Below are 25452 nucleotides of genomic sequence, written 5' to 3' on the forward strand. Positions count from 1 at the left end.
GGCCAGCTCAGTCTCCTGACCTCAATATCATTGAGCCACTCTGGGGAGATCTCAAGCGCACAGTTTATGCAAAAAAGCCCAGGAATTGGCTTCTCGCCAAGAGGAATGGGCAGCTTTACCATCTGAGAACATAAAGAGTCTTATCCACAACTACCACAAAGACTCCAAGCTGTCAATGATGTTAGAGGGGGCAATACACCGTATTAACAACTGGGCGATGTAAACTTTTGATCAGGGTCATTTGGATGTTTTCAGTTGTCATTCTGATTTAAACGAGAAAACACAGTAGTGAATAGGGAAAAAAAAGTTTTCGTGTTATCATTCATAGCACAAGAAAGAAAAAATTCTGCTGGTGTATGTAAACTTTTGAGCACCACTCTATATATCTCTATCTGTGGACTGTGCTCCTACCCTGTATGGGTACTATGTAAGTTTGGAGGGATCAGCAGATCAGTGTATACATGACACACTGTGGAGCATCAGCTCCGCTCACACTGCTGCCCATTCTAGCACTGTGCGTCTGTGGAGATCAGCAATGCACACTATGCACAGAGTGTGACAGGCGGCCACGTGACATTGTCGCTACAGTCAGGGCTAAGGGGGCGGGGTCGTCTAAGGTATCAAAACATCTAGTAGAGGAGGGGGCGTGTCCTGGCGGGGCGTGGTTTCCCGCTCTGTATGTTGTTGGAGGAAGCCGAGAACTCCCGGGAGTTAGGAAGCAGGAAAGGCCGCGGCTCCTGGACGAGCTAGGCCGCAGACATGATGAAGACGGAGCGGGTCCTGCACCTGAAGACGCAGCGGGGCCGGACAGTGCGGGCGGTGCGGGAGCATTACCTGAGGGAGGACGTCAGCTGCGGGAGTGCACTGTGCCAAGCCTGTGCCAGGGGTGAGAGCAGCGGGAACGTGGGCACGGTGGCTGTGTGATGCCATGTATAGAAATACAGGGGCTGTGCTCCTCACATCCCCACCATAGACTGTATGGTAGTGTCCCCAACCTGTGCTGTAACTACAACCCCCATCGTGCTATGACAACCAGTGGCTGCCCGGGCAGGATGGGAGTTGTAGTTCTGCCACAGCTGGAGGGCCGCAGGTCGGACATAATCTCCACTATATCTTTCCTATTTGTGTATCAGGGAAAGCTGGCTGACTCATAGTACTGCAGTCATTGTAGCACCCAGCTTTCCTGGTGCCCTGAATAGCAGATCTGTCCCCTGTGCACCTATCACTAGGCAGAACGGCCATCTGAGGGTCCCCCTGTGCACCTATCACTAGGCAGAACGGCCATCTGAGGGTCCCCCTGTGCACGTATCACTAGGCAGAACGGCCATCTGGGGGTCCCCCTGTGCACCTATCACTAGGCAGAACGGCCATCTGAGGGTCCCCCTGTGTAAGTATCACTAGGCAGAACGGCCATCTGAGGGTCCCCCTGTGCACCTATCACTAGGCAGAACGGCCATCTGGGGGTCCCACTGTGTACGTATCACTAGGCAGAACGGCCATCTGAGGGTCCCCCTGTGTAAGTATCACTAGGCAGAACGGCCATCTGGGGGTCCCCCTGTGCAGGTATCACTAGGCAGAACGGCCATCTGAGGGTCCCCCTGTGTACGTATCACTAGGCAGAACGGCCATCTGGGGGTCCCCCTGTGCACGTATCACTAGGCAGAACGGCCATCTGAGGGTCCCCCTGTGCAGGTATCACTAGGCAGAACGGCCATCTGGGGGTCCCCCTGTGCACGTATCACTAGGCAGAACGGCCATCTGAGGGTCCCCCTGTGCACCTATCACTAGGCAGAACGGCCATCTGGGGGTCCCCCTGTGTACGTATCACTAGGCAGAACGGCCATCTGAGGGTCCCCCTGTGCACCTATCACTAGGCAGAACGGCCATCTGGGGGTCCCCCTGTGTACGTATCACTAGGCAGAACGGCCATCTGAGGGTCCCCCTGTGCAGGTATCACTAGGCAGAACGGCCATCTGGGGGTCCCCCTGTGCACGTATCACTAGGCAGAACGGCCATCTGAGGGTCCCCCTGTGCACGTATCACTAGGCAGAACGGCCATCTGAGGGTCCCCCTGTGCACCTATCACTAGGCAGAACGGCCATCTGGGGTTCCCCCTGTGTACGTATCACTAGGCAGAACGGCCATCTGAGGGTCCCCCTGTGCACGTATCACTAGGCAGAACGGCCATCTGGGGGTCCCCCTGTGCACGTATCACTAGGCAGAACGGCCATCTGAGGGTCCCCCTGTGCACCTATCACTATGCAGAACGGCCATCTGGGGGTCCCCCTGTGTACGTATCACTAGGCAGAACGGCCATCTGAGGGTCCCCCTGTGCACGTATCACTAGGTAGAACGGCCATCTGATGGTCCCCCTGTGCACGTATCGTTAGGCAGAACCGCCATCTGAGGGTCCCCCTGTGCACGTATCACTAGGCAGAACGGCCATCGGAGGGTCCCCCTTTGCACGTATCACTAGGCAGAACGGCCATCTGCGGGTCCCCTTGTGCACCTATCACTAGGCAGAACGGCCATCTGGGGGTCCCCCTATGTACGTATCACTATGCAGAACGGACATCAGAGGGTCCCCCTGTGCACGTATCATTAGGCAGAACGGCCATCCGAGGGTCCCCATGTATATGTACCACTAGGCAGAACCGCCTTCAGAGGGTCCCCCTGTGCACGGATCATTAGGCAGAACGGCCATCCGACTGGTCCCCCTGTGCAGGCATCACTAGGAAGAACGGCCATCTGGGGGTCCCAGACCTATGCTGCAAGTCCAGATCACAGACTTGCTAGTCATTGGGGCCCATGTAAGCACAAATGTGATGTGAAAGGTGGAAATTTATCAAGGTCTGCGCCAAGGGGTTACCAGATGTGTGTTTGGCGAACCCCAGAACATAAGCTGATGGTGGGGCCAGCATTACAAGGAATGTTCTTGTGGCGTTACTGATGGCCAGACGATCATTTAGCTGTCAATTATTGAAGTTGTATGGCCGCCTTAAAGGGAATCTGTCAGCACCCGCACCAGACCTGAGGTGCTCACAGTGTAGTATAGGTTTGTGTCTCCTGGTGTGCATGGTCCCTGTCTTCAAAGCCTCTGTGCAGTAGATTTTTTACACTCTTTACAATTGCACCCTATTCAAGTGTCAAAGAGGAGTAGTGGCTTGTCCTCACCACTACTACACGCCTCCCCGTTATTCTACATATTTACCCATTGGCCTGCCTCCTGCTCCCCCATTCTTATCATGTTGTTGCGTGCAATCCTGGTACAATCTTTTTTCCTTCTCCATTAAGAACACATGCACACTCAGCTAAGCATTCATGTGTGTCAGAAGATCACATAAGATAGCTGGGGGTGGATCAGGGAAGTAGCTAGGATTAATGGGGCCCCATAGCAAAAAAACTGCATGGCCCCCCCCCCAACTTCTGGCAGCGCAGAGCGCAAAGAAGAAGCGGCAGCTGAAGCGTGGGCACGGGGGAGTGACTGGGGCAGGGTGGCGGCAGCTGGTGGTGACTGAGGCGGTGTGGCTTCTCCTCCCCTTGCCTCCCTGCTCAGTCTGGATACACACGCTCCTCTCCCGGCCACTTGCTGACGAAGGTCCCCGGTCTCTGGAGAAGGTTGCAGGGACCGCAGGATCGGGTGATGGCGTCGCTTCGGGTTGCTCGCACTGCCTTGTCATTTCACTGTGCTGACGATTCCCTCACACACACGTGTTGAACATTCCAAATAAAGCCAATGCCCTTAGCATGCATGTGACGATCTTCCGCCCTACGACTCATGCACAAATTCCTTTACCAGGAGTACGCTGCCGAGGGAATTGTCAGCACGAGGCCCGAACTATTGAGTTGGCGTGCATGGCCCTTTTTAGCATTGGCACATGCACGCAACAACATGATGACAATGCAGAGAAGGAGGCAGGCCAGTGGGTAAATATGCAGGATAACAGGGAGGCATGAAATAGTGGTGAGGCGTGCTGAGGTGGGGCACAAATGCCAAGCCGAATGATCGACTGTCCATCATTTATGTTTCCCGCCCGCCTCCCCACACAGGAATGTTTGGCACGGCCAACCGCTCCTGTGTTCTCTGTGGGCAGCATTAATGGTTCATAAAGAATAAGGAGGAGGAAGGGGGGGGGGGGGGTGAGGTGTGCCAGAGTGCGGCACAAACGCTGAGCCACAACTCCTCTTTGACCTGAGATTGTGCATAATCCACTCGACAGACAAATTGCCAAGAGGTAACATGCTCTACAGCACACTATCAGCACCTCAGGTAGGACCTAGGAGCTGACAGATTCCCTTTAAATCTTGCATTACCACCTTTATGTTTGTACACTCATTGCATTAAAATCTGGTTAAATTCAGGCATCATACATTTTCTTCTAGATGGGAAACTCTTGTCTGAAGATCTTACACACTATGTTGTGCCCGACTGTCAAGTGCTGCAAGATTATCAGGAGGTGCTGGAGTTTACAGAGTTGAGAGGAATCATCTTTATGCAGACAGCGTGCCAAGCCGTTCAGCATCAGCGAGGACGCAGGTAAATGATAACATCAAATACTTCTTGGTTTTCATGTAAATGGGCAGTATGCATAGGTGGCAGATATAAAGATAGACCAAGTGTCAGCTTTACACTGGGAAGTGTTAGAGAATGGTTATAGGACAGCACCTCAAAACCTTGCCAAGACGAGAGAGGGTGGGTACCATGTCCCGATCATTGTGTGTGGGTGAATTCACACCTACATGTGATGTCCAATCGCTGAACGATGTCACCATAACATCAATAACATTTAGCAGCTGTTGGACATTACATGTAGATGTGGTTTTGTCTGCATGAAATGATTGCTATTTGCTTTATTTTCGAGATGTGCGGAGGGGGAAAGGAAAGCACCAGGAGCAGAACTGGTAGGACCTTTAGGGTACAACCACACAGGGCGGATCCACATTGCCTGTAGTTTCTATACTCGCTGCAGCGCACTGATTGGCTGAGCAGGACGTCTAGACACCAGGAGACCCCGAAGCAAGCCGGAGCGTGGATCAGGTACAGTATGCTTGGGCCGGTGAGGGGTTAACGGGGCGGTCTCCTTATGTACTCCCAGTGGGGATGTTAGAGAGGAGTAATATATTGAAAATAGGGACATATTTTTACTTCAAAATTAGAGTTTTATTTTACGGTTTATGAACCTAGCTTTAATTTTATTGGCAGATTTATTCTTGGATATACAATTGCAGTCACAAGATCAGCTCTCCATACATGTCAAGCAAAAGGCATTTTGGTACTTTTAGGCTCCGTTCACACGGAGCAAAACTGGTGGAATTCTCCTCTGTGTCACAATGACAGTCTATGGAAGGCTCATGCGCCTCCTCTCCGCGTCTCTTCATGCTGAAGAATGGACAGGTCCATTCTTCAGCACGGAGAGAGGAGGCACGCGAGCCTCCCATAAACTGTCATTATGACACAGAGGCTGGCGGGATTCTGCGGAGGAGAATTCCACCAGTCCTCTTAGTCCTCTTACCAAGTGTCCCTTCACCTTGAAATTTTGGGGTATTGCATCGCTATCAGAATCCTTAGGAAAAACACCCTGCTAGTTTCATTTGTGGAAATTAACAAGCGAATCTGATGAAAGCTAAAGGCGCACTAGAGCGTCACAACCCCTTTGTCCTTGCAATTGTCATGCCACGCTACTTTCAGACCTCAATGATAAAATCCTGTAAGGTGTCTCAGTGACATGTCAGAAGAAGTTAAAGGTGCACATAACCTTTATAGGCTTCAGCTTGGATCCTTTTGTTAGTGTGGAATTAAATGCATTCAGTGATTGGTTTCTCTGACTAATTTCTATGTAATAAGCCTAATGCAGTTTATATCTGATGTGGAAGGAAAGTCAGACTGACTTAAATAAAGCACCGATCAATAAAAACATGGACACTTGTTGCACGTTAATGAAGTTTAGAAATAATAGAACATTATTCACATCTTGAATGCCGAGTCCGTGACCCAGATCTTTCTTCCTCACCTTGGACATGCACGTGCAGAGCTTGACTAGAGGTGCCCTTCTTTCCTATATAGAATATCCCATGGCATGAACCCTCATGAGGTCTACAAATAGGCATTACAAGTGATACAGAATCCAATAAGCTATAGTTAGGGCACCCTCTGCATACATGTTCCCACATATGTGTTCCGAGCGCATTCCGCATTTCTTATCCAATAGCAGCGTAATGTTTCTAATGCTAATCCCAGCAACATTACACAGCTATTGGGGAGTAAACGGGGTCATGTTTTCAACATATATAGAAACACCTTAGAAAGTCTGGGCACAGGCATACAAAGGAGTTCAGCCCGTCTGGTTATTCCTCCAATCAATCAGAACAGAAGAAATCAATACTGGAATCAAATGCATGACCATCTGTGTAGGAAACAAGCCACCTCCGAGGAAGGAAGGAGATAAGTAATGGAGGCATTTAACGTGGCTTTAGTGCAGATAAGAGACTGGAGATATTAAAATGAAAGAAAATGAGGGTGACCATTTAGATGTGTGAAATGGATCCTATATCCTCCCAGGGGGCATATCCATTTGTTAGTGGTCTGGGGAGAACCTTAGAGAGAGGAGCAGAATTTCCTTTAAAAAAAAAAAAAAAATCAATTGCTTTTTGTGTTGATAAACGGGAGGTAGTTAAAAGTCAATCAGCGAAGGAACGTTTACCTGGGAACCCAGAAACCATTTATTCCAGAAACCGGTGGAATACAAATGTGGGTGGGTCAGTCTAGTTTTTATTTTTGTTTTGTATAGAACACTAGTAATAAATCATGGTTAGGGCCCTGATTACATCAGATTAATGGCCTCCATATAACGGATATGCCAGGGGACACTTCCCATGTATATGTACATAGTGTCAGTCCCATTGTCCAGCTAGATGGAGGCTAGACAGAACTTTTAGCCTACCGTCTTGCAATAGAAAGCTATGAATGCGTTTAGCGTTTATGCTGGGAACATGGTGTGAACAGAGCTTTTGATCTCTGATGCCTGTACTACTGTGTTTACCATTGTCCTTATGATAACATTGGGGCTTCCTCTAAGGGAGTAGTAGAATTGGACATTTTCAGAACAACTTCTTCCAGTCTTTATTTATTTATTTTTTTTGCAACCAGGATGTAAATTTATGAACATGAATTGCCCTCCTGTAAGGTTCTGGTTTGCTAGAAAATAAAATCCGACATTGACAAATGTGATAAAATATTCCAGTATCCACCTCTCCAGGATTTATCCCAGATTCTGCATGACTCTAAAACAAGGTTATGTATGTCAAGACATAAGCATACACACTCTGTAGTGTTTGCTGCTGTGAAATAGCAAGGGTGAAGAGAGTGCAGGTTTGGTATCGATAATCTTGTCTATGTCGGCCTATATAAGTATAATTGTAAGCAGCCTCCTTCCCAATAGACCTTAGACGGCTAGATTTCTGCCTGACCATCTTATGTTTATGATGTTCTGTTCTTATGTATATATGCCAATGTTCATTCTGTGTATGTTTAGGTAGAAAAATGCTCAAGCTGAGCGTTCATGTGTATGAAGAGTTCCTGAAGTATAACTATCAGCCTATACTTGCAGGGTTTAGAGCTGTCAGTGAGGACATGGCAGTAGACACAAATGTGGGCGATTTATACAAAATAAGTTATGGTCTGTGTAAAATTGGCAGCGATAAGCCAGGGAGGGAAAATTGCTCATATAGAATTACATTGTTACTTATCCTGTAGGTTGTATCCACATTTTTCCCTTACGTAACAGTGGAAGCCAAAAAGGCACTCTCATGATGTATACAGTCAGTATGTGCAGCAGAAGATTTTGTCTGTGTATATGCCGAATGTAAGCAAAGGGCAAAATATGACCACAGCCTAAGGTTATGTTCACACGTCGTAAGAGATGGCCGTTCCATCACCCGGACGGGTCACGGAACGGCAGGTCTCTGAAAAGATCATCTCAGCCGATACAGCAGTACCGGCCAGATGATCTTTAGGGCCACAGATTTCTTATGTGTGCACACCCGCATCAGAACTCCCCATTGCACACTATGGAGTGAGCGGCCGGAGCCAAGATGACATGTCAGTTGTTTGCGGCGCCGCTAGGGATCCCATAGACAGCAATGCAACGTATATTCTTGCAATAATCACGGCCCTTGTACAACGGCTGTGATTTTACGAAAGTATACGTTGTGTGAACATAGCCTAAAGGCCCATTTACACAGGGTGAGTATAGTCAAGATAACCCCATTTATGCCTATTGCAAAAGGCATGGCAGTCAGCCTACAAATTAGCTCTTGCTGAACGCATCAGTTGTGCAGACCTGAAAATCCTCATTTGTCTGTAGCACGTCTAATTGTGTAAACGGGATGGACTGCCGACAGTAATTAAAGGGCAATCCAGCGATTGTCCTCATGGTTATTCACTCCAAATAATTGGCCGGTCCAAATGATCCTTTCGGTGAGTGCCGATCGATTTGTACATATATCAGTAGATGTTTGTATCAGGCCATTATTTGCCAATATAAAAGGACCCCGAGATTATGGTGAACCTGAGTGTGGTGCCATGTGCTGTTTGCCATAGGTTCACTTTCTAGTGCAAGGCAAATGAGTTTCTCCAGCATTGCACCCACTTAAAAATTCCCCCTGCCGGGCCAGAAACGTAGAAAGGCAATTAACATCCATTATATATTCCTCCGACAGGGTTTTATCCAGAGTGGCCATAGAAATGATAAATCTGCACTTTATCTCGGCACCAAATTTGATTTGTGTAACGATTTCCGTCCTGATCCGGCTATCAGTGAACCTCACAGCTATCCCATTTTATGAAGTTTAATGGACAGCATCCAGTGTGAGAGACGTGCTTGGAGAAACTTAACTGCTTAGCGGGTATTGAGCTGTGGTTCCTCTTACCCATTTTTAATATTTTTAGCGCATTTTTAATTGATTTAAAACCAAGTAAAACACTTTTTACACAGGCGATAATATCAGATTATGAGGAAGGTGAAACCTCATTGACTTCCATGTTTTCAGTTTTCTTGGAGAATTCAGATGCTGTTGCATAAAGACGGGGCAGCCTTTCCTTACAAGATGAGTAGTAAGACGGGCTTTAGCAATGTTACTTCTTGGTAGCCATACAAATGTAATGTGCAGTGCAGATTTAAAGGGGTTTACCCATCTGGACCTGGGGACAGAGCATAACTAAAAGATCATAGGGTTTCTGACTATTGCCATATATTCTCTATGGAGCCACTGGAGACAAACAACTGCAGCTTGCAGCTACCTTTGGCGGCTCTCTTCAGAATGAATAGAGTGATGTTGCGCATACGCGGCCCATTGATTGGTCCCCATTCTCAATATAATGGAGCCTTAGCGATCAGGCCCCCCTGCGATGTCCTAGCTATGCCCAGTCCCATGGATACTTTGGATAGGGTATCACTTGTAAAGATGGAAGTCTTCATCCTGTATCAGATGAGTACATGTTAAGATACAATAAATGCAATATTGTACCATCTTGTGTTTTCAGGCAGTATAAGAAGCTGCGTTCCATGCTGCGTGATGCTCGACATGACTGCATCTTTTTCCCAAATGAGTTTCAGCATTACGCCTATCTTCCTCGGGAAATGGGCGAGTCTATTGAAGACTGGCAGACAAGGTACTGTGCCTCTGATGTCATCTTGTTTTTTTTTGTACTGTATTACATGTAGTTTATTTTCTTTGTATATCTTTATAAACAAATAAAAAAAGTTTTAATAAAAATAAAAAAATTGACTCAGGTGCAGTCTAGTAGTCAGTCTAGTATGGACGGCTTGATTGTTAAATTACCCCTTTAACCCTTTTTTTTTCTCTCTTGTATCTTCTGCAGATGTATTTACAACTCATGTGTTTGGTACTATCAGCACTTCCATGCTGCGGTTCCTGTCATCATGGTGACAGAGAGGAAAGAAGTCATCAAGAAATACAGCAATGAAACCGAGGGGGTTTATGTCTTATCATTTAAGGTCAGTGCACGCGGCACAAAAAATGTAGAGAGCAATGTGTAGACCACAATGTCCGCAAAGGGCAGGATACACATAGGTTCTCAAGACTGCTGTGATGTAGCCATGAAGGCTATACTTGTGTTAGGTTCATGTTGTTTTACATGAACCTTCCAATTTTGTCTGTATATTGTGGCTCTAGATTTAAATAATATATTAAACATGTATACTTTTTTTTTCTATGTTTTATGTAACTAACTTATTTTGTATGGGAAATAAAATTATATTTTATTATTTGTGGGGGGGGGGGGAAGATAAAGGGATTTTTATTGCACTCCACCCCCCTAATTTTACACTAGTGTATATTTACTAGTATTCTTCTGATCACTGATACAGTAGACTGCGCTACCAGTGTAGCCCAGTGTATTGTATATGGCTGTGGCGAGTCATATCCATGGCAGGCCCTGGGGCCTTCAGAAGACCCCCAGGACTGCCAAGGAAACAGATCAAAAGCCAGACCTCTGCACTGGACTTCTGATCGGTAACTGTAACATGCCACTGTTATTATTTGACAGTGGCATGTAACTGGTTAAACTACTGTAGGTAGTTACAGTTGGAGATCAGCTGTCAGACCGACAGCTGACAACCCGCATGCCAGCACAGAAGCGCGGCATATAAGGCCCATTAGTGATCCCCAGTACACTTCAGTATATCAGCCAAATGAACTATTAGAAGATGTCCAGTTTCAATTTGATGCCCAGTTATTTCATATCATCTCTATTTTAATATTTTTGCTTTGCTATTTGAATGTCCCAACGTTATCATTTGACATTTTCATACGGCTCCAGTTTATAAAAATTTGGGCTGATACTTATGTAATCTGGCATGCAATGGATATGCCATGTTTTTCTTCTGGCAGATTTATATTCAAATAACCATATAAAATTGAAGATAACAGAGGTACATACAGTAGGGCCCTCTAAACGTATGGAGCTGTAATATGTGCGCATGAGTACATAGTCTGTCAGTTCCTGACCTTTATACACAGTGTGCCCGAATACATCTGTATTACTAATATGTCTCTTGTATTGGACAAAGGTCACCTCAATAAAACTACTGACCATCGTCTTTTATTTGCTTGAATGGTCCCCCCCCTCACACACCCACACATTACATAGCAGACAAAATATGCAGTACATTGGGTATGTCTTTCAAAAGTTCAAGCCTACAGAATTGAGGGACAAGGCTGTGGGGAGGTGCCTGGGCAAAAAAAATATATATACACACACACACACACAATTATAGGCCAATCAGTGTTATTGCTGAAGTTCACCACTCAAATATTTTGCCTCCAACACAATTTTACTATTTTAAACATCATGCAACCAGTGGTTTTGCTTGCATGCAGTGATTGCGACTGGCACCCATCCCCTCTTGTTTCGGAAGGTATGGCCTTCTCTGTTTCCCAGCGAAAATCTTTTTCTTTCAAATCAACTGGTGTCAGAAAGTTATATAGATTTGTAATTTACTTCTATTAAAAAAATCTCAAGTCTTTCCATACTTATTAGCTACTGTATGTCCTGCAGAAAATGTTGTTTTACTTCCAGTCTGACACAGTGCTCTCTGCTGACATCTCTGGCCGAGACAGGAACTGTCCAGAGCAGGAGAGGTTTTCTATGGGGATTTATAGAAAACCAAGATAGAGTTCCTGTCTCGGCCAGAGATGTCAGCAGAGAGCACTGTGTCAGACTGATAATAAAACATTTCCTGCATGACATACAACAGCTAATAAGTATGTGAAAACTAAAGTTGTTTTTTTTAATCTCCCTTTCAATGTAATTTAAATATAATTACCCAGAGTAGCTGAGCCTTCAAGGTGACCTGTTGCCCCCACAGGAATTTCCCACCCAGTCAATCACAGACACAACATGACAGGAAATAGAAAGCGACTGGGAGTTCTTGGAATGGCAGTATTTGGGGGATCAGGGTAGTTGAGTATAGTGTTTTGCCAAAGTACACCTTTTCAGTCTGTCCCTTACAACAAATATTTTACTACTTTCTGACTTACATAACAGGATTACTTGGAAACCTTCTGGCCAGATCTGAAAGCAGCCCAGGAACTCCATGAGTCTCTTCGGCAGGCCCTCAATGAACGTGACATTGATAGTCGGGACAGTAATGGTAAGGAGTACCAGGAACATCTCCCTCTGGAAGTTCTGGAAGCAGGCATTAAGTCTGGAAGATATAAGCAGGTGAGTTAGACCCCTCTGGTCAGAGAGGGCAGTATAAGCTGCTGATACATTACAGTGAGCTTACTTACTTCTCTCTGCAGGGTGTGCTCAGTGTGAACAAGCATCGCTCCCAGCTGGAAGCATTTGTACGACTTCAAAGCTTGGCTGGAAAGGATACAGGTAGCTGTTATAGGAGACTGAAACGTAGCGTGTAGCAGCCCAGTGTATTGATCCAACATCACAATATAACTGTATTGTCACAGACTCGCAGAGTGATGTTCTGATCCATGGTAATAAGGCCCGAAACAGAGCAATCCATGGAGATGTGGTGGCTGTGGAAATTCTTCCTAAATCTGACTGGAAGGGGAGAATTGGAGCGTTGTGTGAGAACGAGGCAGATGAGAAAGCTGTAGATACACCAAGCGAGGTTATGATGACTGGTGAGTATTTGGGTAGAACAGCACTAAGCCTATGCATTTTTTGTACACAGAGTATTAGCCATTGATCTTTGCTCAGAGCACATGATGGTACACGTTTGTCTCATGTTTTTTAGGTCGTGTTGTAGGAGTTCTGCAGAGGAATTGGAGGGATTACGTGGTTACTTTTCCCTCTAAGGAAGAAACACAGACTCAAGGCAAAAATGCCCAGAAGGTTCTTGTGACTCCTTGGGACTACAGAATCCCCAAAATCAGGATTAGCACCCAGCAAGCAGAAGCTTTGCAGGTACATTAAACAGACATTGAATAATTTCATCCCTTTGTCCACATTATAATTGGTTTTTGTAATTGTTGTGTGTGTTCTTTTCATTTTGATCAGGATTATAGGGTTGTGGTGAGGATAGATTCCTGGGAATCCTCCTCTCTTTATCCTAATGGACATTTTGTGCGAGTTCTAGGACGTATTGGTGACCTGGAAGCAGAGATCGCAACTATTTTAGTGGAAAACAGTATAAGCATGAACCCTTTCTCAGAAGCACAGGTCAGTTTTGCCTTTTATTGCACTATACGGCTCTGTTAATATTAATATTGTATGAAAATATGTCATTTGCATTGTCTTATTGAGAATGGGCTTATCATTGTTGTTTATTAGCTAGCAGAAATGCCAACTAACAGTCCAGAGAACCCATGGCGGGTAGCCACAGATGAAAATGATCGACGGGACTTGCGAGAGACTCACTTAGTATTTAGCATTGACCCAAAGGGCTGTGAGGATGTGGATGATACCCTGTCAATTCGTGCTCTAAAGAGTGGGCATTTAGAGCTTGGTGTTCACATTGCGGATGTCACACACTTTGTAAAGCCAAACTCTTACACTGACATGGAAGCAAAAGCCAGGTTAGTGAGATCCTAGTATTGTATAGTATATCCCAGCACATAAGGTAACGCCATTTGATCTGCTAACAAATGTCATACATGTGAGGGCATCATACAGCAATAACATATTGTTACATATCAGTAATGTGTAGAGGTTAATTAAACTCCTTTTTCTCTAGTTTTGCAGTTTTTGTGAATGGACTAATAGATGAATTTTTATGTAAGTATTGTATTGCCCCCCAAAAGTTATACAAATCACCAATATACACTTACTACGGGAAATGCACATAAAGTGCTTTTTTCTCTTCACTTACTACTGCATCAAGGCTTCACTTCCTGGATAACATGGTGATGTAACTTCCTGGATAACATGGTGATGTCACGACCCGACCCCCAGAGCTGTGCGGGCTGTGGCTGCTGGAGAGGATGATGGCAGGGGGACACTGAGGGACACAGGGCACTGGAGGGACACTGAGCATCCCCCTGCCATCATCCACTCCAGCAGCTACAGCCCGCACAGCTCTGGGAGTCGGATCGTGACATCACCATGTTATCCAGAAAGTGAAGCCTTAATGCCGTAGTAGGTTCAGGGAAAAAGCACTTTATAAGCAGTTCCCGTAATAAGTGTATATTGGGGATTTGTATAACTTTTTGGGGGCAATACAATACTTAAATAAAAATGTTCGCCGGACCCAAAGAGGCTGTCCGAGTGGATATCTAACACTTATGTGTCTATGTGTCTAACACTTATGTACGTCTAAAAGGGAACCTATAAACATATTCATTGTGCCCTTACCACGGGCAGCTTAAAATACCAACAGACTACTAAGAGTTGTCACAGTTCCAGAACATGAATTTCAATACCAATACTTAGTGTAGTATGACGTTTCTTGACACCTAAATGATACTTTGCCAAAAGTAAAAGCCTGTTTATGGCATAGCCGTAGTACCTTCTTTTCCGGGGTTAAGCTGAAAAGAAACAGCATAGTAAATGACAGGAGCGAGGTAATGTATGTGCCAGGTTTTCTGTAATGAAAAGTAACTGCTTCTTAGCTGTTTGACAGTGCAGCTTAACATACAGTATCAAAATCCTGCTTTCGGACCATTTGCCCCGACACAGTAGTAATAGCTTAATGAGGTATTAGTGCATTGCGAAACCCCCCTTCCCTACAATATATAGAATATAATTTTGTCCCAAACCCCTTTCTGCAATGCTGTATTTATTATTATGTAACAAATCAAACTCCTATCATTCCTAACAACCCATTACCTACCACTTTTATCCTTTTCTATGTGTATTTTAACTTTTTCCCTATTTCCTTACACAGGGCTACCACTTACTACCTTGCCGACCGTCGCTTTGATATGCTGCCTCATATCCTCAGTGCAGATTTGTGCTCATTGCTTGGTAGTGTTGACAGGTAACATGTCTAGTCCTTGGCTTTGTGGAAGAAAGTGCTACAAATATTTTTCAGTACCTCTTTGAATGTTATGTTCTTATATTGGTTTATTTGCAGAGGCACACAAATTGTTCATGCACTTAATGAAATATTGTCAGTTTTCCTGTAAAAAAAAAAATCCCAACTACATGACACAACGTTTGAATTTTCCAGGTGATTACAAATAAGGGAACAGTAGAAATTACAATGTGTATAGCGTAGCCATAACCATAATCTGCCGAGAGAAAATGTTAGCACAAGCATTCCCATTGTTAGGTATGTAGGATAGACGCTAAGCGTAGTCACAAATGCTTGTCATCAGTCATTTTGTCCAAATTATATATATGATTGTAGCAAGCTATAAACCCATGCATCGTCTTTGTTAGTTTACATTTATGGCTATGATAATGGAGCAGTAATTTCATTTCTTTCGCTATTATGCAGGACAGTGCTTGTTCCTTGCAATATCCACAGCACCACCTAAAGTCCTGAATGTGAACTGTGACCTGTATAGAATATAATAAGACAATAACCATATTCTTGCTGCAGTCTCTCGACAATCAATACGTTAATTATGTTGGCTGCGCCTTTGATGTCTGCATGTTTATTAGACCGGCAAAAAGCGTTCTATCTACTCTATCTAATACTACAGTGCATAATATACCATTGGGCATATTAATAAAGCCTATTGACATCTAGATTTTTACTGGTTGCTGATAGTGAAATGTGACGTTTTTGTACTCTTTTTCTAAAATGTGTTGAATATGTGGTTTCATAATAACCTTCTATATTAAGTGAACTCTACATTTGCACCCACCCAGGTATGCTGTAAGTGTAATGTGGGAGCTGGACAGTGCAACATATGAAATCCACAGAGTGTGGTACGGACGGACCATCATCCGCTCTTCCTACAAGCTAAGTTATGAGGTGGCTCAGCAGCTGCTGGATGGTGATCTTGAGCCACTTAGCACTGAGGCTGAGCTTAAGCCACTCTCACAGGACTCTGTTCAGCGGGATCGTCTCCTGTGGGCAATACGTAAACTGACTGAGGTTGCTCAAGCTGTCCGGTCACGGAGGGATATGCATGGCGCACTGGAGTTGGAAGGAGTAGAAATTCGAGTCCAATTGGGGGACGAACATAACATTGATGACCTGGTCCCTAAACAGCCATTACAGGTTCACGAAACTATAGCAGAATGCATGATCCTGGCTAATCATTGGGTGGCCAAAAAGATTTGGGAGAGCTACCCACAGCAGGCATTACTTCGACTTCACCCACCACCACGACAAGAGTTCTTCAAGGAGCTGAAAGAGTGTGCTCGGGCAAAAGGATTTACCATTGATACACGGTGAGTACTTTGCTAGATAGAATACTGATAAGTGGTGTTAGTCCTAAGCTAAAGATCACCGGCATGAAGCCACCCCCAAACTGAATTGTGTAGGTCTTTATGGTGTGTCTGGTTTGGGGGTTGGCCTTACTCCTGGTGCCAGTATTTTGCAGCGCGATGGGGAGTCATTGTGGAGCATTCGTTCCCTAGGCCTGCAGTGCCTCTCTCCCCTCCTCTCTTTATTTTCAGCACGCCCCTGGGCTGAATGGAGCCAGGGAGAGAGGTGCTGAATACCTGAGGCACTGATGCTTTAGGCCACGCCACATTGACTCTCCACCTTGCCGTGCAAATAAAACAACTTTTTCTCCAAAATACCAGCATCGGGAGAAAGGCCAACCCTCGAATGGCATGATGACCTGTACAATGCGGTATGGGGGTGGCTACATGCCGGTACAGATTTGCTTTAACACTTTTTCGTGTATAGAGAAGATATAATGACTACAAATTGTAGTTCTGAGTGCCTCCTACTATGTGAACATCCATACATCTAATGTTCAGTCCACAATCCTCCAGAAAAACACTGGCTTTATTGGGCAGTAAGATTTGTCATGTATGTTTTTGTAAATAGGCCCGGTTTATCACATTTATATCTTTTTGTTAACTTTTCCAGCACAAACAAGACTTTGGCTGATTCTTTGGATAAAGCAAATGACCCATCCGACCCTTTGGTGAATCGGCTATTGCGATCAATGGCAACACAGGCGATGTCCAATGCTCAGTATTTTTCTACGGGTTCCTACTCAGAGGATGAATTCTATCACTATGGTGAGTGCTGTGGTCTGATGAATGCTTGTATGTTAATCTAAGCAACACATATCAGAAGATATACATGTAGTTCTTTACTGTGGCGTATTCTTGCACAAGAATTCTGCTATGTTTTTTGCGCATAGTGTCACATTTTAAGCCACTTCCCTGTTGCTGAGGCCTTTTCCCCGTTGCTGGTTGCCAGCAAGTCGTCCATACGTCTTTCTGTGTAAATGAGAATATGTGAGCAACTACAATTAGTTTAATAGGCCGCAGGATTGGAGTGCTGTGTTGGCATGTGTAAAAGGACATTGTAAGTTAAAGCCTACCTGTCATTAGATAAAAACCTTTGATACGTCACAGAGAAGTTTGCATCAGTCGGAGTCTCAGTGTTCAGACCGCAGATGACCAGGAAAATGAGTTGGGAGTCGGCGTGCATTCACTCTCTGCTCTGTGTTATGTGCCTGGACAGCTGTAATGCAAGTCTATGGGGCCATCCAGGTTGGACGGACACCGAGCAAGGATGACAGCATGGTCGTCTCCCCACTGGTTCTCATAATCAGTTGATCTGAGTGTTTGACAAAAGTTTTTTTTCTAATGACAGGTATTTTTATGTACATGATAAGTAAAGTGAATATAAATCTAAGGCTTACTATTCTCCTTATTTCAGTGACAGTTTAGGCTTTTAGTAAAATGAAAAGGAATGCACAATCTGCATGGGATACATAGAATGCTACTAGAAGCGAAATAGTTAAAAAAAAATGCTAGCAACACTCACTACACTAGGTCCTCCTCTTCCTTGCTCCTCCTCTGTCTTATAACGCAGTCCTTAGAATGAGAAATGTGAATCCTTACGTGTGTCCTCTCCCACCCATCTAATCATGGATGGGATCAGGAGATGGGCCTCTGCGTTCTCCACCAAATTATTACAAGATTCAGTATTTCAGGAATTTGCAGATAAGAGTTGTATTCTTTCTAATAGGAAGTTTACTTTTCCCCAGCTTTCCCCCCTTCCTCTAATATCTAGGTTCAGCAGGTTAGGCTATTGATTAATACATAAAGGGGAAATCTAGATGGCTAGCCAAATTGATTTTAGATGCAAACATTTAAGATTATTTATGTGTTCTTGTAAATGTATTAAACATTCTACAGAAGGTTAATGCTAATGGAGATCTTAGCCTATAGTACACTATACTGTAACACTAGATAGTGTAATCCTGACTAGTAAATGTGGAGATAGAAGAGAAAGACTATTAATAGTGGTGTAGTATAATGGCCATAGACCTGACCTTAGAAGTCTCTGCATTCGTCTTTCAGGATTGGCTCTCGATAAGTACACGCACTTTACTTCCCCGATCCGCCGCTATGCTGATGTAATAGTGCATCGGCTTCTTCTGGCTGCAATCAACAATGGTCCAAGAGAACATCTTCTTGGAAACAAAGACTTGGAGGAGCTGTGCCGTCATATCAATAATCGCAACCGGGTAAGACGTTTGTGCATTCCGGCTACATGTTGTACTCTGTTTTGCTGCTGTTACAAAAAAATCGGTTCTTTTTGTTTTATTGGATGTCAGCAGCTGAACATGCTATTCCTTCACATTGCAGGCTGCACAGCATTGCCAGAAACAGTCTACAGAGCTCTTCCAGTGCATGTTCTTCCGAGATAAAGACCCAGATAGTGACCAGCGCTGCATTTGTGATGCTTTAATATACTCCATCCGCACCAATGGAGTCTTACTGTTCATACCCAGGTATATGTGTTACCAGCTTACAGTGTAATACTGTACTTATATTTCCACCTTGGAAAGTCCCATTTGATTAGAAGGCTCCCCCACCAAATACCAGGGACCCTGCCTAGTAATTTCTAAGCACTGTGCTTCCTCTTACTACACCAAATGCTTTCTCATTGTCCTCTTTTATTGTTTACAACTTTTCTTATAAAGAAAGCTTAGATAAGTCGCCCCGCTTTGCATGTATGTTTTTTTTTAGTACACTCTTGAAAAAAGTTTGAACTCTAAAATTCCTCATGTCAGTGATCAACAGCAGGGAGTTTACGGAAGACCAGCATGCGATAAACCAGTCTTAATAAATTCCACCTACTTTTTATACTACATATGGTATACCTGAATAGCAAGCCTAGCATATTGGCCACTTAGAACTAAAAAAAAAGCTAGTGTAGCAGACTGAGGGTTAGTCCCATCTCGGCTAATATAGTTATGCTTGTAGGGTTCGCTAAGTTGAATAGTTTCGCAGATACATTCATTTAGCAAACTTTTCTTCTCCTGATATTCCAATCTTTCCCACCCATTGATGACAGCTCATTTTCAAGGTTACTAACTACCGCTCTGCTTTAAAAGCAGTGATCTGGTTGGTGTGTATATGTATAGATGTGTGTGTGTGTGTGTGTGTACTGTATGTAATATATATATATATATATATATATATATATATATATATATATATAGAGCTTTGTCAGTTCAGTAGTGTAGCACTCTGGCCATTCAGGATCCTGCTGCATCATAAAGAACCATAATGCAGAGAGTCCTATTACAGATAGGTGTTCAGTCCGTTATATGCAGCTAGTACATGGGTCCTGTATCATGGGCTGCACCCAGGTGTTTGTTAAGCCAAGAGCTGTACAGATCACTTTTCAGCAGCCTTCTACTTATCACAGACATTACTGGAAGTCTCAGCTTAGTTTTAAGCCTATTGGCCAAAATTAAAACTGCAAGATTTCAAGATTATTTTATAGTATAGATTGTAATATGGAAAATTGGAAAAAATGTCACCAAAAATTCTTAAACAATGTTTAACTGAAAAACTAAAACAATAGTTCACTTTCTGAAGACACAATACATATTAAGCTGCTGGCATCTAGCCAGGTGATCTCATTAGGGGATCTACAGGGATAAGATTCAGTCCCCTCTCTCTGCAAAATCAGAGCATTCACTGGAAATGTAGGCAACATTAGTAAACCGTTTCAGTGGGGAAATCAGTAAGGCTGAAAACCAGTGCCTGCCACTTCAATAGGTAAGCACAAGGCATATACAGGAACCACTTCTATAATAGGCTATGCTGTACTATATAAGCAAGCAAAATATCCTGGAGTGGCACTTTAACAGAAGTATATGAAGATAAATCAATGCCGTAGATGTTCATTGTTTTCTCTTTATTCTAATAGTATAGGACTAATGAAAATCCGATTTTATCTTTCTCCTCTGGACACACGCTTGGCACATGACACATTAATTTACTCTGCGTCTTTGTGTGTTAACACAGGTATGGCATTAAAGGACCAGCATATCTGAAGAATACCGAAGGCCTTGTTTTATCTTTTGTTGACGATTCTTGTAAATGGACGAATGGCTCTTTGCAGCGCCTTCCTGACCGAATCACAGTAATAACAGAGGGAGCAAAGGAAACCTCATTCTGTTTATTCGACCATGTGACTGTAAGTAAATCTTCTGTTTGATTACTGTATCCCATCCCTTATCATTATTACTACAGCCTCTTGTTATGTATCACGCTATATTAAAATGACTTTCCAGTTTATCTTTCATTGTGGGTGAAGAGTATGTCAGTGAAAACTGCCTTAAAATACTACATCCGCGTTGGTTTAGTAGGGAGCGGTTTGCTCTGTTCTTTTAGTGTATATGTCAAATGTGTCTATATGCCCCCTTTCACCTGACAGGCTAAGTGCTGTATTAGACAGTCCAACCCCGCTCTGTCGGCAAGTGCTGATCTGCTAGATCGGCGCTCGCTTACTGAGCCTATACACTGCAGGGCTGTAAAGACATCATTCGTGACATTTGTGCAGAAAATAAAGATTTAGTTATGCTTCCCTGGTATTGTCCTGCTTGTTCCCTGCAGACCCTTCTGAACCTGTCTCTCTGCAGTGACAGCCCACGCATACAATCACTGACCTAGACTGTACAGCTGTCACTGCAGAGATGTTTTCAGAAGTGTCAGCAGGGAAAAAGGCAAGGAGGACACTGGGAAGCATTGAGAGGTAAGTATTATCTTATTTTATACACCCTTTTATCAGCTGTCAGCTGTGTGTCACATATTGCACAGAGCGTTGTACAGCCGATGGTTTTCAAACTTGTTTAAAGACAACTATTAGCTGACAAGTGAATGATTGCCTGTATTACATTGATTTTGGATGGTAATGGGGCCCTAAGAGAGTATGTGATCAAACTAATCTGATCAGCCAGAATGGTCTTGGGTGAGAGAGTGCATGTTGTATATCTTCATTCTCCCAAAAGCATTTGATACAGTTCCAAATGAAAGGTTGGCATATAAGTGACATTAACAATAATAAAAATTATCCAGTTAGAATTGGCAATGTGCCACAGAAACCTTGGCTGCCTCCTGAGATTCTTTAAACAGAAGCACAGATCCAGAGCTCAAGTTCCTGACCCTTTGTTATTGAATAGGATACTGGGGTAAACTGATGTGCAGTGGTCACCACCTACCATATTTTACCATACATACACAATCAGTTTTATATCTAATTGATTCTATTCTTTATTAGGTAAGAGTTCGGATACAAGCGTCCCGCATTCACACAGACAGCATTCGCTTGGAGATAGTCAGCAACAAACCCCATGTAACTCAAGAAGAACAGCCTTCGATGTCTAGCAGTACCCATGCCAGAAATGATCTAGTCAGAGAAGTCACTCGTACAGCAATAGAGGCTCAGCTGGCAAAGGAGGAAGAGGCTGCGGAGAACAGATCTGGCAAGCAGCACCAGGAGTACCAGCAAACACAGGGAGACAGCCTGTACACACTGCTGCAGGAAGTTCACGAGTTGGCACTTCTTGATGTGTCTGAACAATAATCTGTCATCCTGTTACATGAAGGGATGTCACTGCCCTTTATACATTCACTGCCTGACTGAGAACGAATGTACATAAAGCATTTTATCATAATATTCAAATACTTTTAGAATCTAGATTGGTGAAGTCTTAAGCTGCCCATGCACTTTCAATAACTAACAGCTGAATGATCATTCAGGCGTTGGTTATCTCTCCTGTCCGCCCCATGCACAGGAACTTTTGTCATGGCCTAGCGATCCTGTGTTCTCTATGGGAAGGCGAGGGTTAAGCCGCAGCCAGAAAGCACTGTGCCTTCTTTCTCCCAGAACAAATGGGTAAGGCGGTGATTTTCCATCATGCCTGAACCTTCTCTCCACCAACATCATCTGCCAGCGGTCCGTCAGGAGAGCCCTCTACACCTGATACTGATGGCCATTCCCACCGTTGGCAAAAACATAAGATGTATGGGGACCTTTTAGTGTGGCAGATTTCATGGTTGAAGAGTTTTTATTATATAAAACAGGACTGTTTATAACTTGCGTATCCTCAGGACTTGAATTTCTCTCTCATACGGGTTTTTTTGATCTGTTCTTTTAGCTCTGAAACGTATTACACAAACCGAATAGAACTTTTAGCACATTTTGCTTTGTACATTGTTTTATCATTTCTTTTAAAAAAAAAAATATTTTTGTATAAAACAAAATTGTTAATAAACAATTTTCTTTCCACCCTGCGAATGTTTGTATCATGAATAATATCTTAAAAGACTGGATTTTTTGTGAAAAAATGCCTGAAATTCATCCCTTTAACAACAGTGTGGAAGTATACCGATAGTTCCTACAGCATCCCTATTCAAAGCAGTGGCTGCATTGAAGAATGTCAGTGTGACCCATCCAGCTTAGCGATCATATCAGAAACTGTACCTTGCTTTGGTGCTCTTTATCTTCTATTATGAGAATAGCTTGCTTTTTTAGTCAAGGATAAATACACTGCATTTCCACTGTGGAGAAAACTGAGAAAATCATGTGTACAAGTCAAATTGAACAAATAAATATCTAACTGACCTCAAAAAAAGTAATACAAGGAGGGGGCAGCTTAACGTTGTTATAACTTTCAAAATCTTTTTAATTTTTTTTTTTAGTTATTATGGAAAACACTTGTTTTCTTACTTTTTTTTTTTTTTTTTTTCTCAAAAAACAGGGGACTGTCAGAAAATGGGAAGTCCTGTGTAGGGCTGGGCAATCAATCGAATTTGATTAATTCGCCCAGGATTTTAGAATCGATTTAGATTTTTTGGTGAAAATCGTAAATTTAATTTTCACAAAAAATCATTGTGGGAGGGCAAGCTGTTCCGGCGGTGCAGTGTGGGAGCGGGCGAGCGGTTCCAGCGGTGTTGTGTGGAGCTCCGCTCCCGGGCACACATGCGGGTCCCAGGTCTCTGGAGGAGGCCGCAGGGATTGCAGAATAGGGTAATCGCATTGCTGCGGGTGCTGGAGCTGTACAGCGGGATCGGGGGTGCAGGGCAGACCCCCGATCCCGCTGTACAGCTCCAGTAATGGCAGCGATGCGATCACCCTCTTCTGCAGTCCCTGCGGCCTCCTCCAGAGACCGGGGAGCTCCATGTGCGGCAGGGAGAGGAGCTTGTGCACCGGTGTGAGAGGAGGAGGGCTAGGTGCCCAGTCACCCTAGTCTGCCCCAGTCCCCCTCAGTCATCCCAAGCTCCCTCAGTCTGCCCCAGTCACCCCCAGCTGCCTCACTCATCCCTCATATATACCTGTACTACTACACCCCTTATCCACGAAACCTCCTCCACTACTCCACCCTACCTAGATGGAGGCACAAAGAAAATCTCCTATACTATATGGGGGCACAGAGTGGCACATATCTTGCTAACCTTCTTATTTAGGGCACAGAGGGGCTTGTATACTATATGGGGCACAGAGCACAGAGGGGCTTGTATACTATATGGGGCACAGAGAAGTTCTGTATATTATATGGGGTGCAGAGGGGGCTTGTCTACTACATGGGGGCACCAGGGGAGCACTGTTACACTGGGAAGCAATACAGTTGTCTCAAATGTCATTAAAATAGTATCTGATGCTGCAAGGAGAAAAATGTTCTGTTTATTTAGCAAAAAAAGAAAATCAAGATTTAAATCGAGAATCCTTCAAAATTTGTGTATCCCAGGCCATCTGAGAGCTCACAGAGAGAAGGCAGTCATGTGACGGATGGACACATGGAGCCGTGACTCTCGGTAGTGGGCGGAATTCCTGTGTCGGAGTCGGAGCTAGCTTTGGTTGGAGTCGGAAAAAAATGTACCGACTCCGACTCCAGCTTTAAAAACTTAAAAAAATGTAGAATTGAATTTTGATATGAATTTTACAAGTTTAGCTCATGAATATATATTATGAGCAACATTCTAATAGGACACTGGCACTATTACATAAGGGGGGGGAGGGTCATGGAAAAGTTGTCACTATTTGGCAGTTTGTTTCTGAGCTGGAAGAGTCCATTGTGTGTGGGGAGATCTGTGCTGTTCTCTTCCTGGATGACTGTATATGAGCAGCAGTGTAATATGAAGATATCCTGTGTAATATAGAGGAGAAGAAGACATAAGTAGTGTAGCAGTAACCTCAGTCCTTAGTGTGGTATTTTCTCTCTGGGAGAAGATTGTGTGTTCTTCAGTGTTCAATGGCTGCAGGTGTGTGTGTGTGTGTGTGTGTGTGTGTGTGTGTGTGTGCGCGCTATGGCTGCAGTAGGCTGTGTATGTGCTATGACTACAGCAGGCTGTGTGTGTGTTTGGTGTGCGCTATGGCTGCAGCAGGCTGTGTGTGTGCGTGCCCCCACAGTGACCTTCTATATCACTGTGTGACCCCCTGTATATCACTATGGCTGACCTCTATATCACAGAGATCTGGCATTGTTAGCAGTGTTTCTTTAAGTATGGTGAATATTTAGTTAGAAACATAGAAGATTGTCAGCAGGAAAAGATCTGCTCCATCTAGTCTAGTTGTGAGTAGTTCAGGACATGGAGGATGGAGACTGGCTACATCCACTGCACAACAGGAGAAGCTGCTTTATATACAGTATTCCTTTATTCACTCAGAAGTCGCCCGAGGATCATGTAGGACATTAGGGAGAAGCTGCTGAGCCCGTGTGATAAATAACTCCCCTGGTATATGACCGGCCATTTATAAAGGAGTCGGAGCTTCGGCTTACAGACTCTACAGCCCTGATAGAGTGGAAGTTTACAGGACACAGTCCAAACAGACACAACGTCAGCCACAATGGACTTCCTCGGGGGTTAGAAGTCTGGTGCGGCAGACAAAGTGTGGGGCCTTTTTGGACTGCCTCCTGTGAACCTCCCCTCTATCCCTTGTTTTACCATTACAGCCTTGTGTGGCCTTGTTGTTGTCCTGGTTTGTGTATGTATATTACAAATACAATAACATTGTGAATTTTTGCACTGTAGGCTCTGCATTTATATCACTATGATTGCCACCTTAGTATACATATATACATAGGGGA

The 25452-nt window shown here is 44.1% G+C and overlaps 1 protein-coding gene across 1 annotated transcript; it reads left to right on the forward strand.

Annotated features, from left to right (window-relative positions):
• The first annotated feature begins 648 nt into the window (after positions 1–648).
• DIS3L (DIS3 like exosome 3'-5' exoribonuclease) lies at positions 649–22646 on the forward strand. The gene is made up of 17 exons (XM_069985886.1): positions 649–886; positions 4384–4537; positions 9542–9670; positions 9881–10016; positions 12068–12244; positions 12325–12403; positions 12487–12663; positions 12777–12946; positions 13040–13201; positions 13313–13557; positions 14865–14957; positions 15797–16324; positions 16974–17128; positions 18425–18591; positions 18713–18858; positions 20387–20558; positions 21642–22646. Exons 1-17 carry the CDS (start codon positions 760–762, stop codon positions 21945–21947), a joined length of 3123 nt encoding a protein of 1040 aa, XP_069841987.1. The 5' UTR covers positions 649–759; the 3' UTR covers positions 21948–22646.
• The last annotated feature ends 2806 nt before the right edge of the window (positions 22647–25452 follow it).

The sequence above is a fragment of the Dendropsophus ebraccatus genome, chromosome 1, assembly GCF_027789765.1.
Source record: "Dendropsophus ebraccatus isolate aDenEbr1 chromosome 1, aDenEbr1.pat, whole genome shotgun sequence".
Taxonomy (NCBI): Eukaryota; Metazoa; Chordata; class Amphibia; order Anura; family Hylidae; genus Dendropsophus; species Dendropsophus ebraccatus.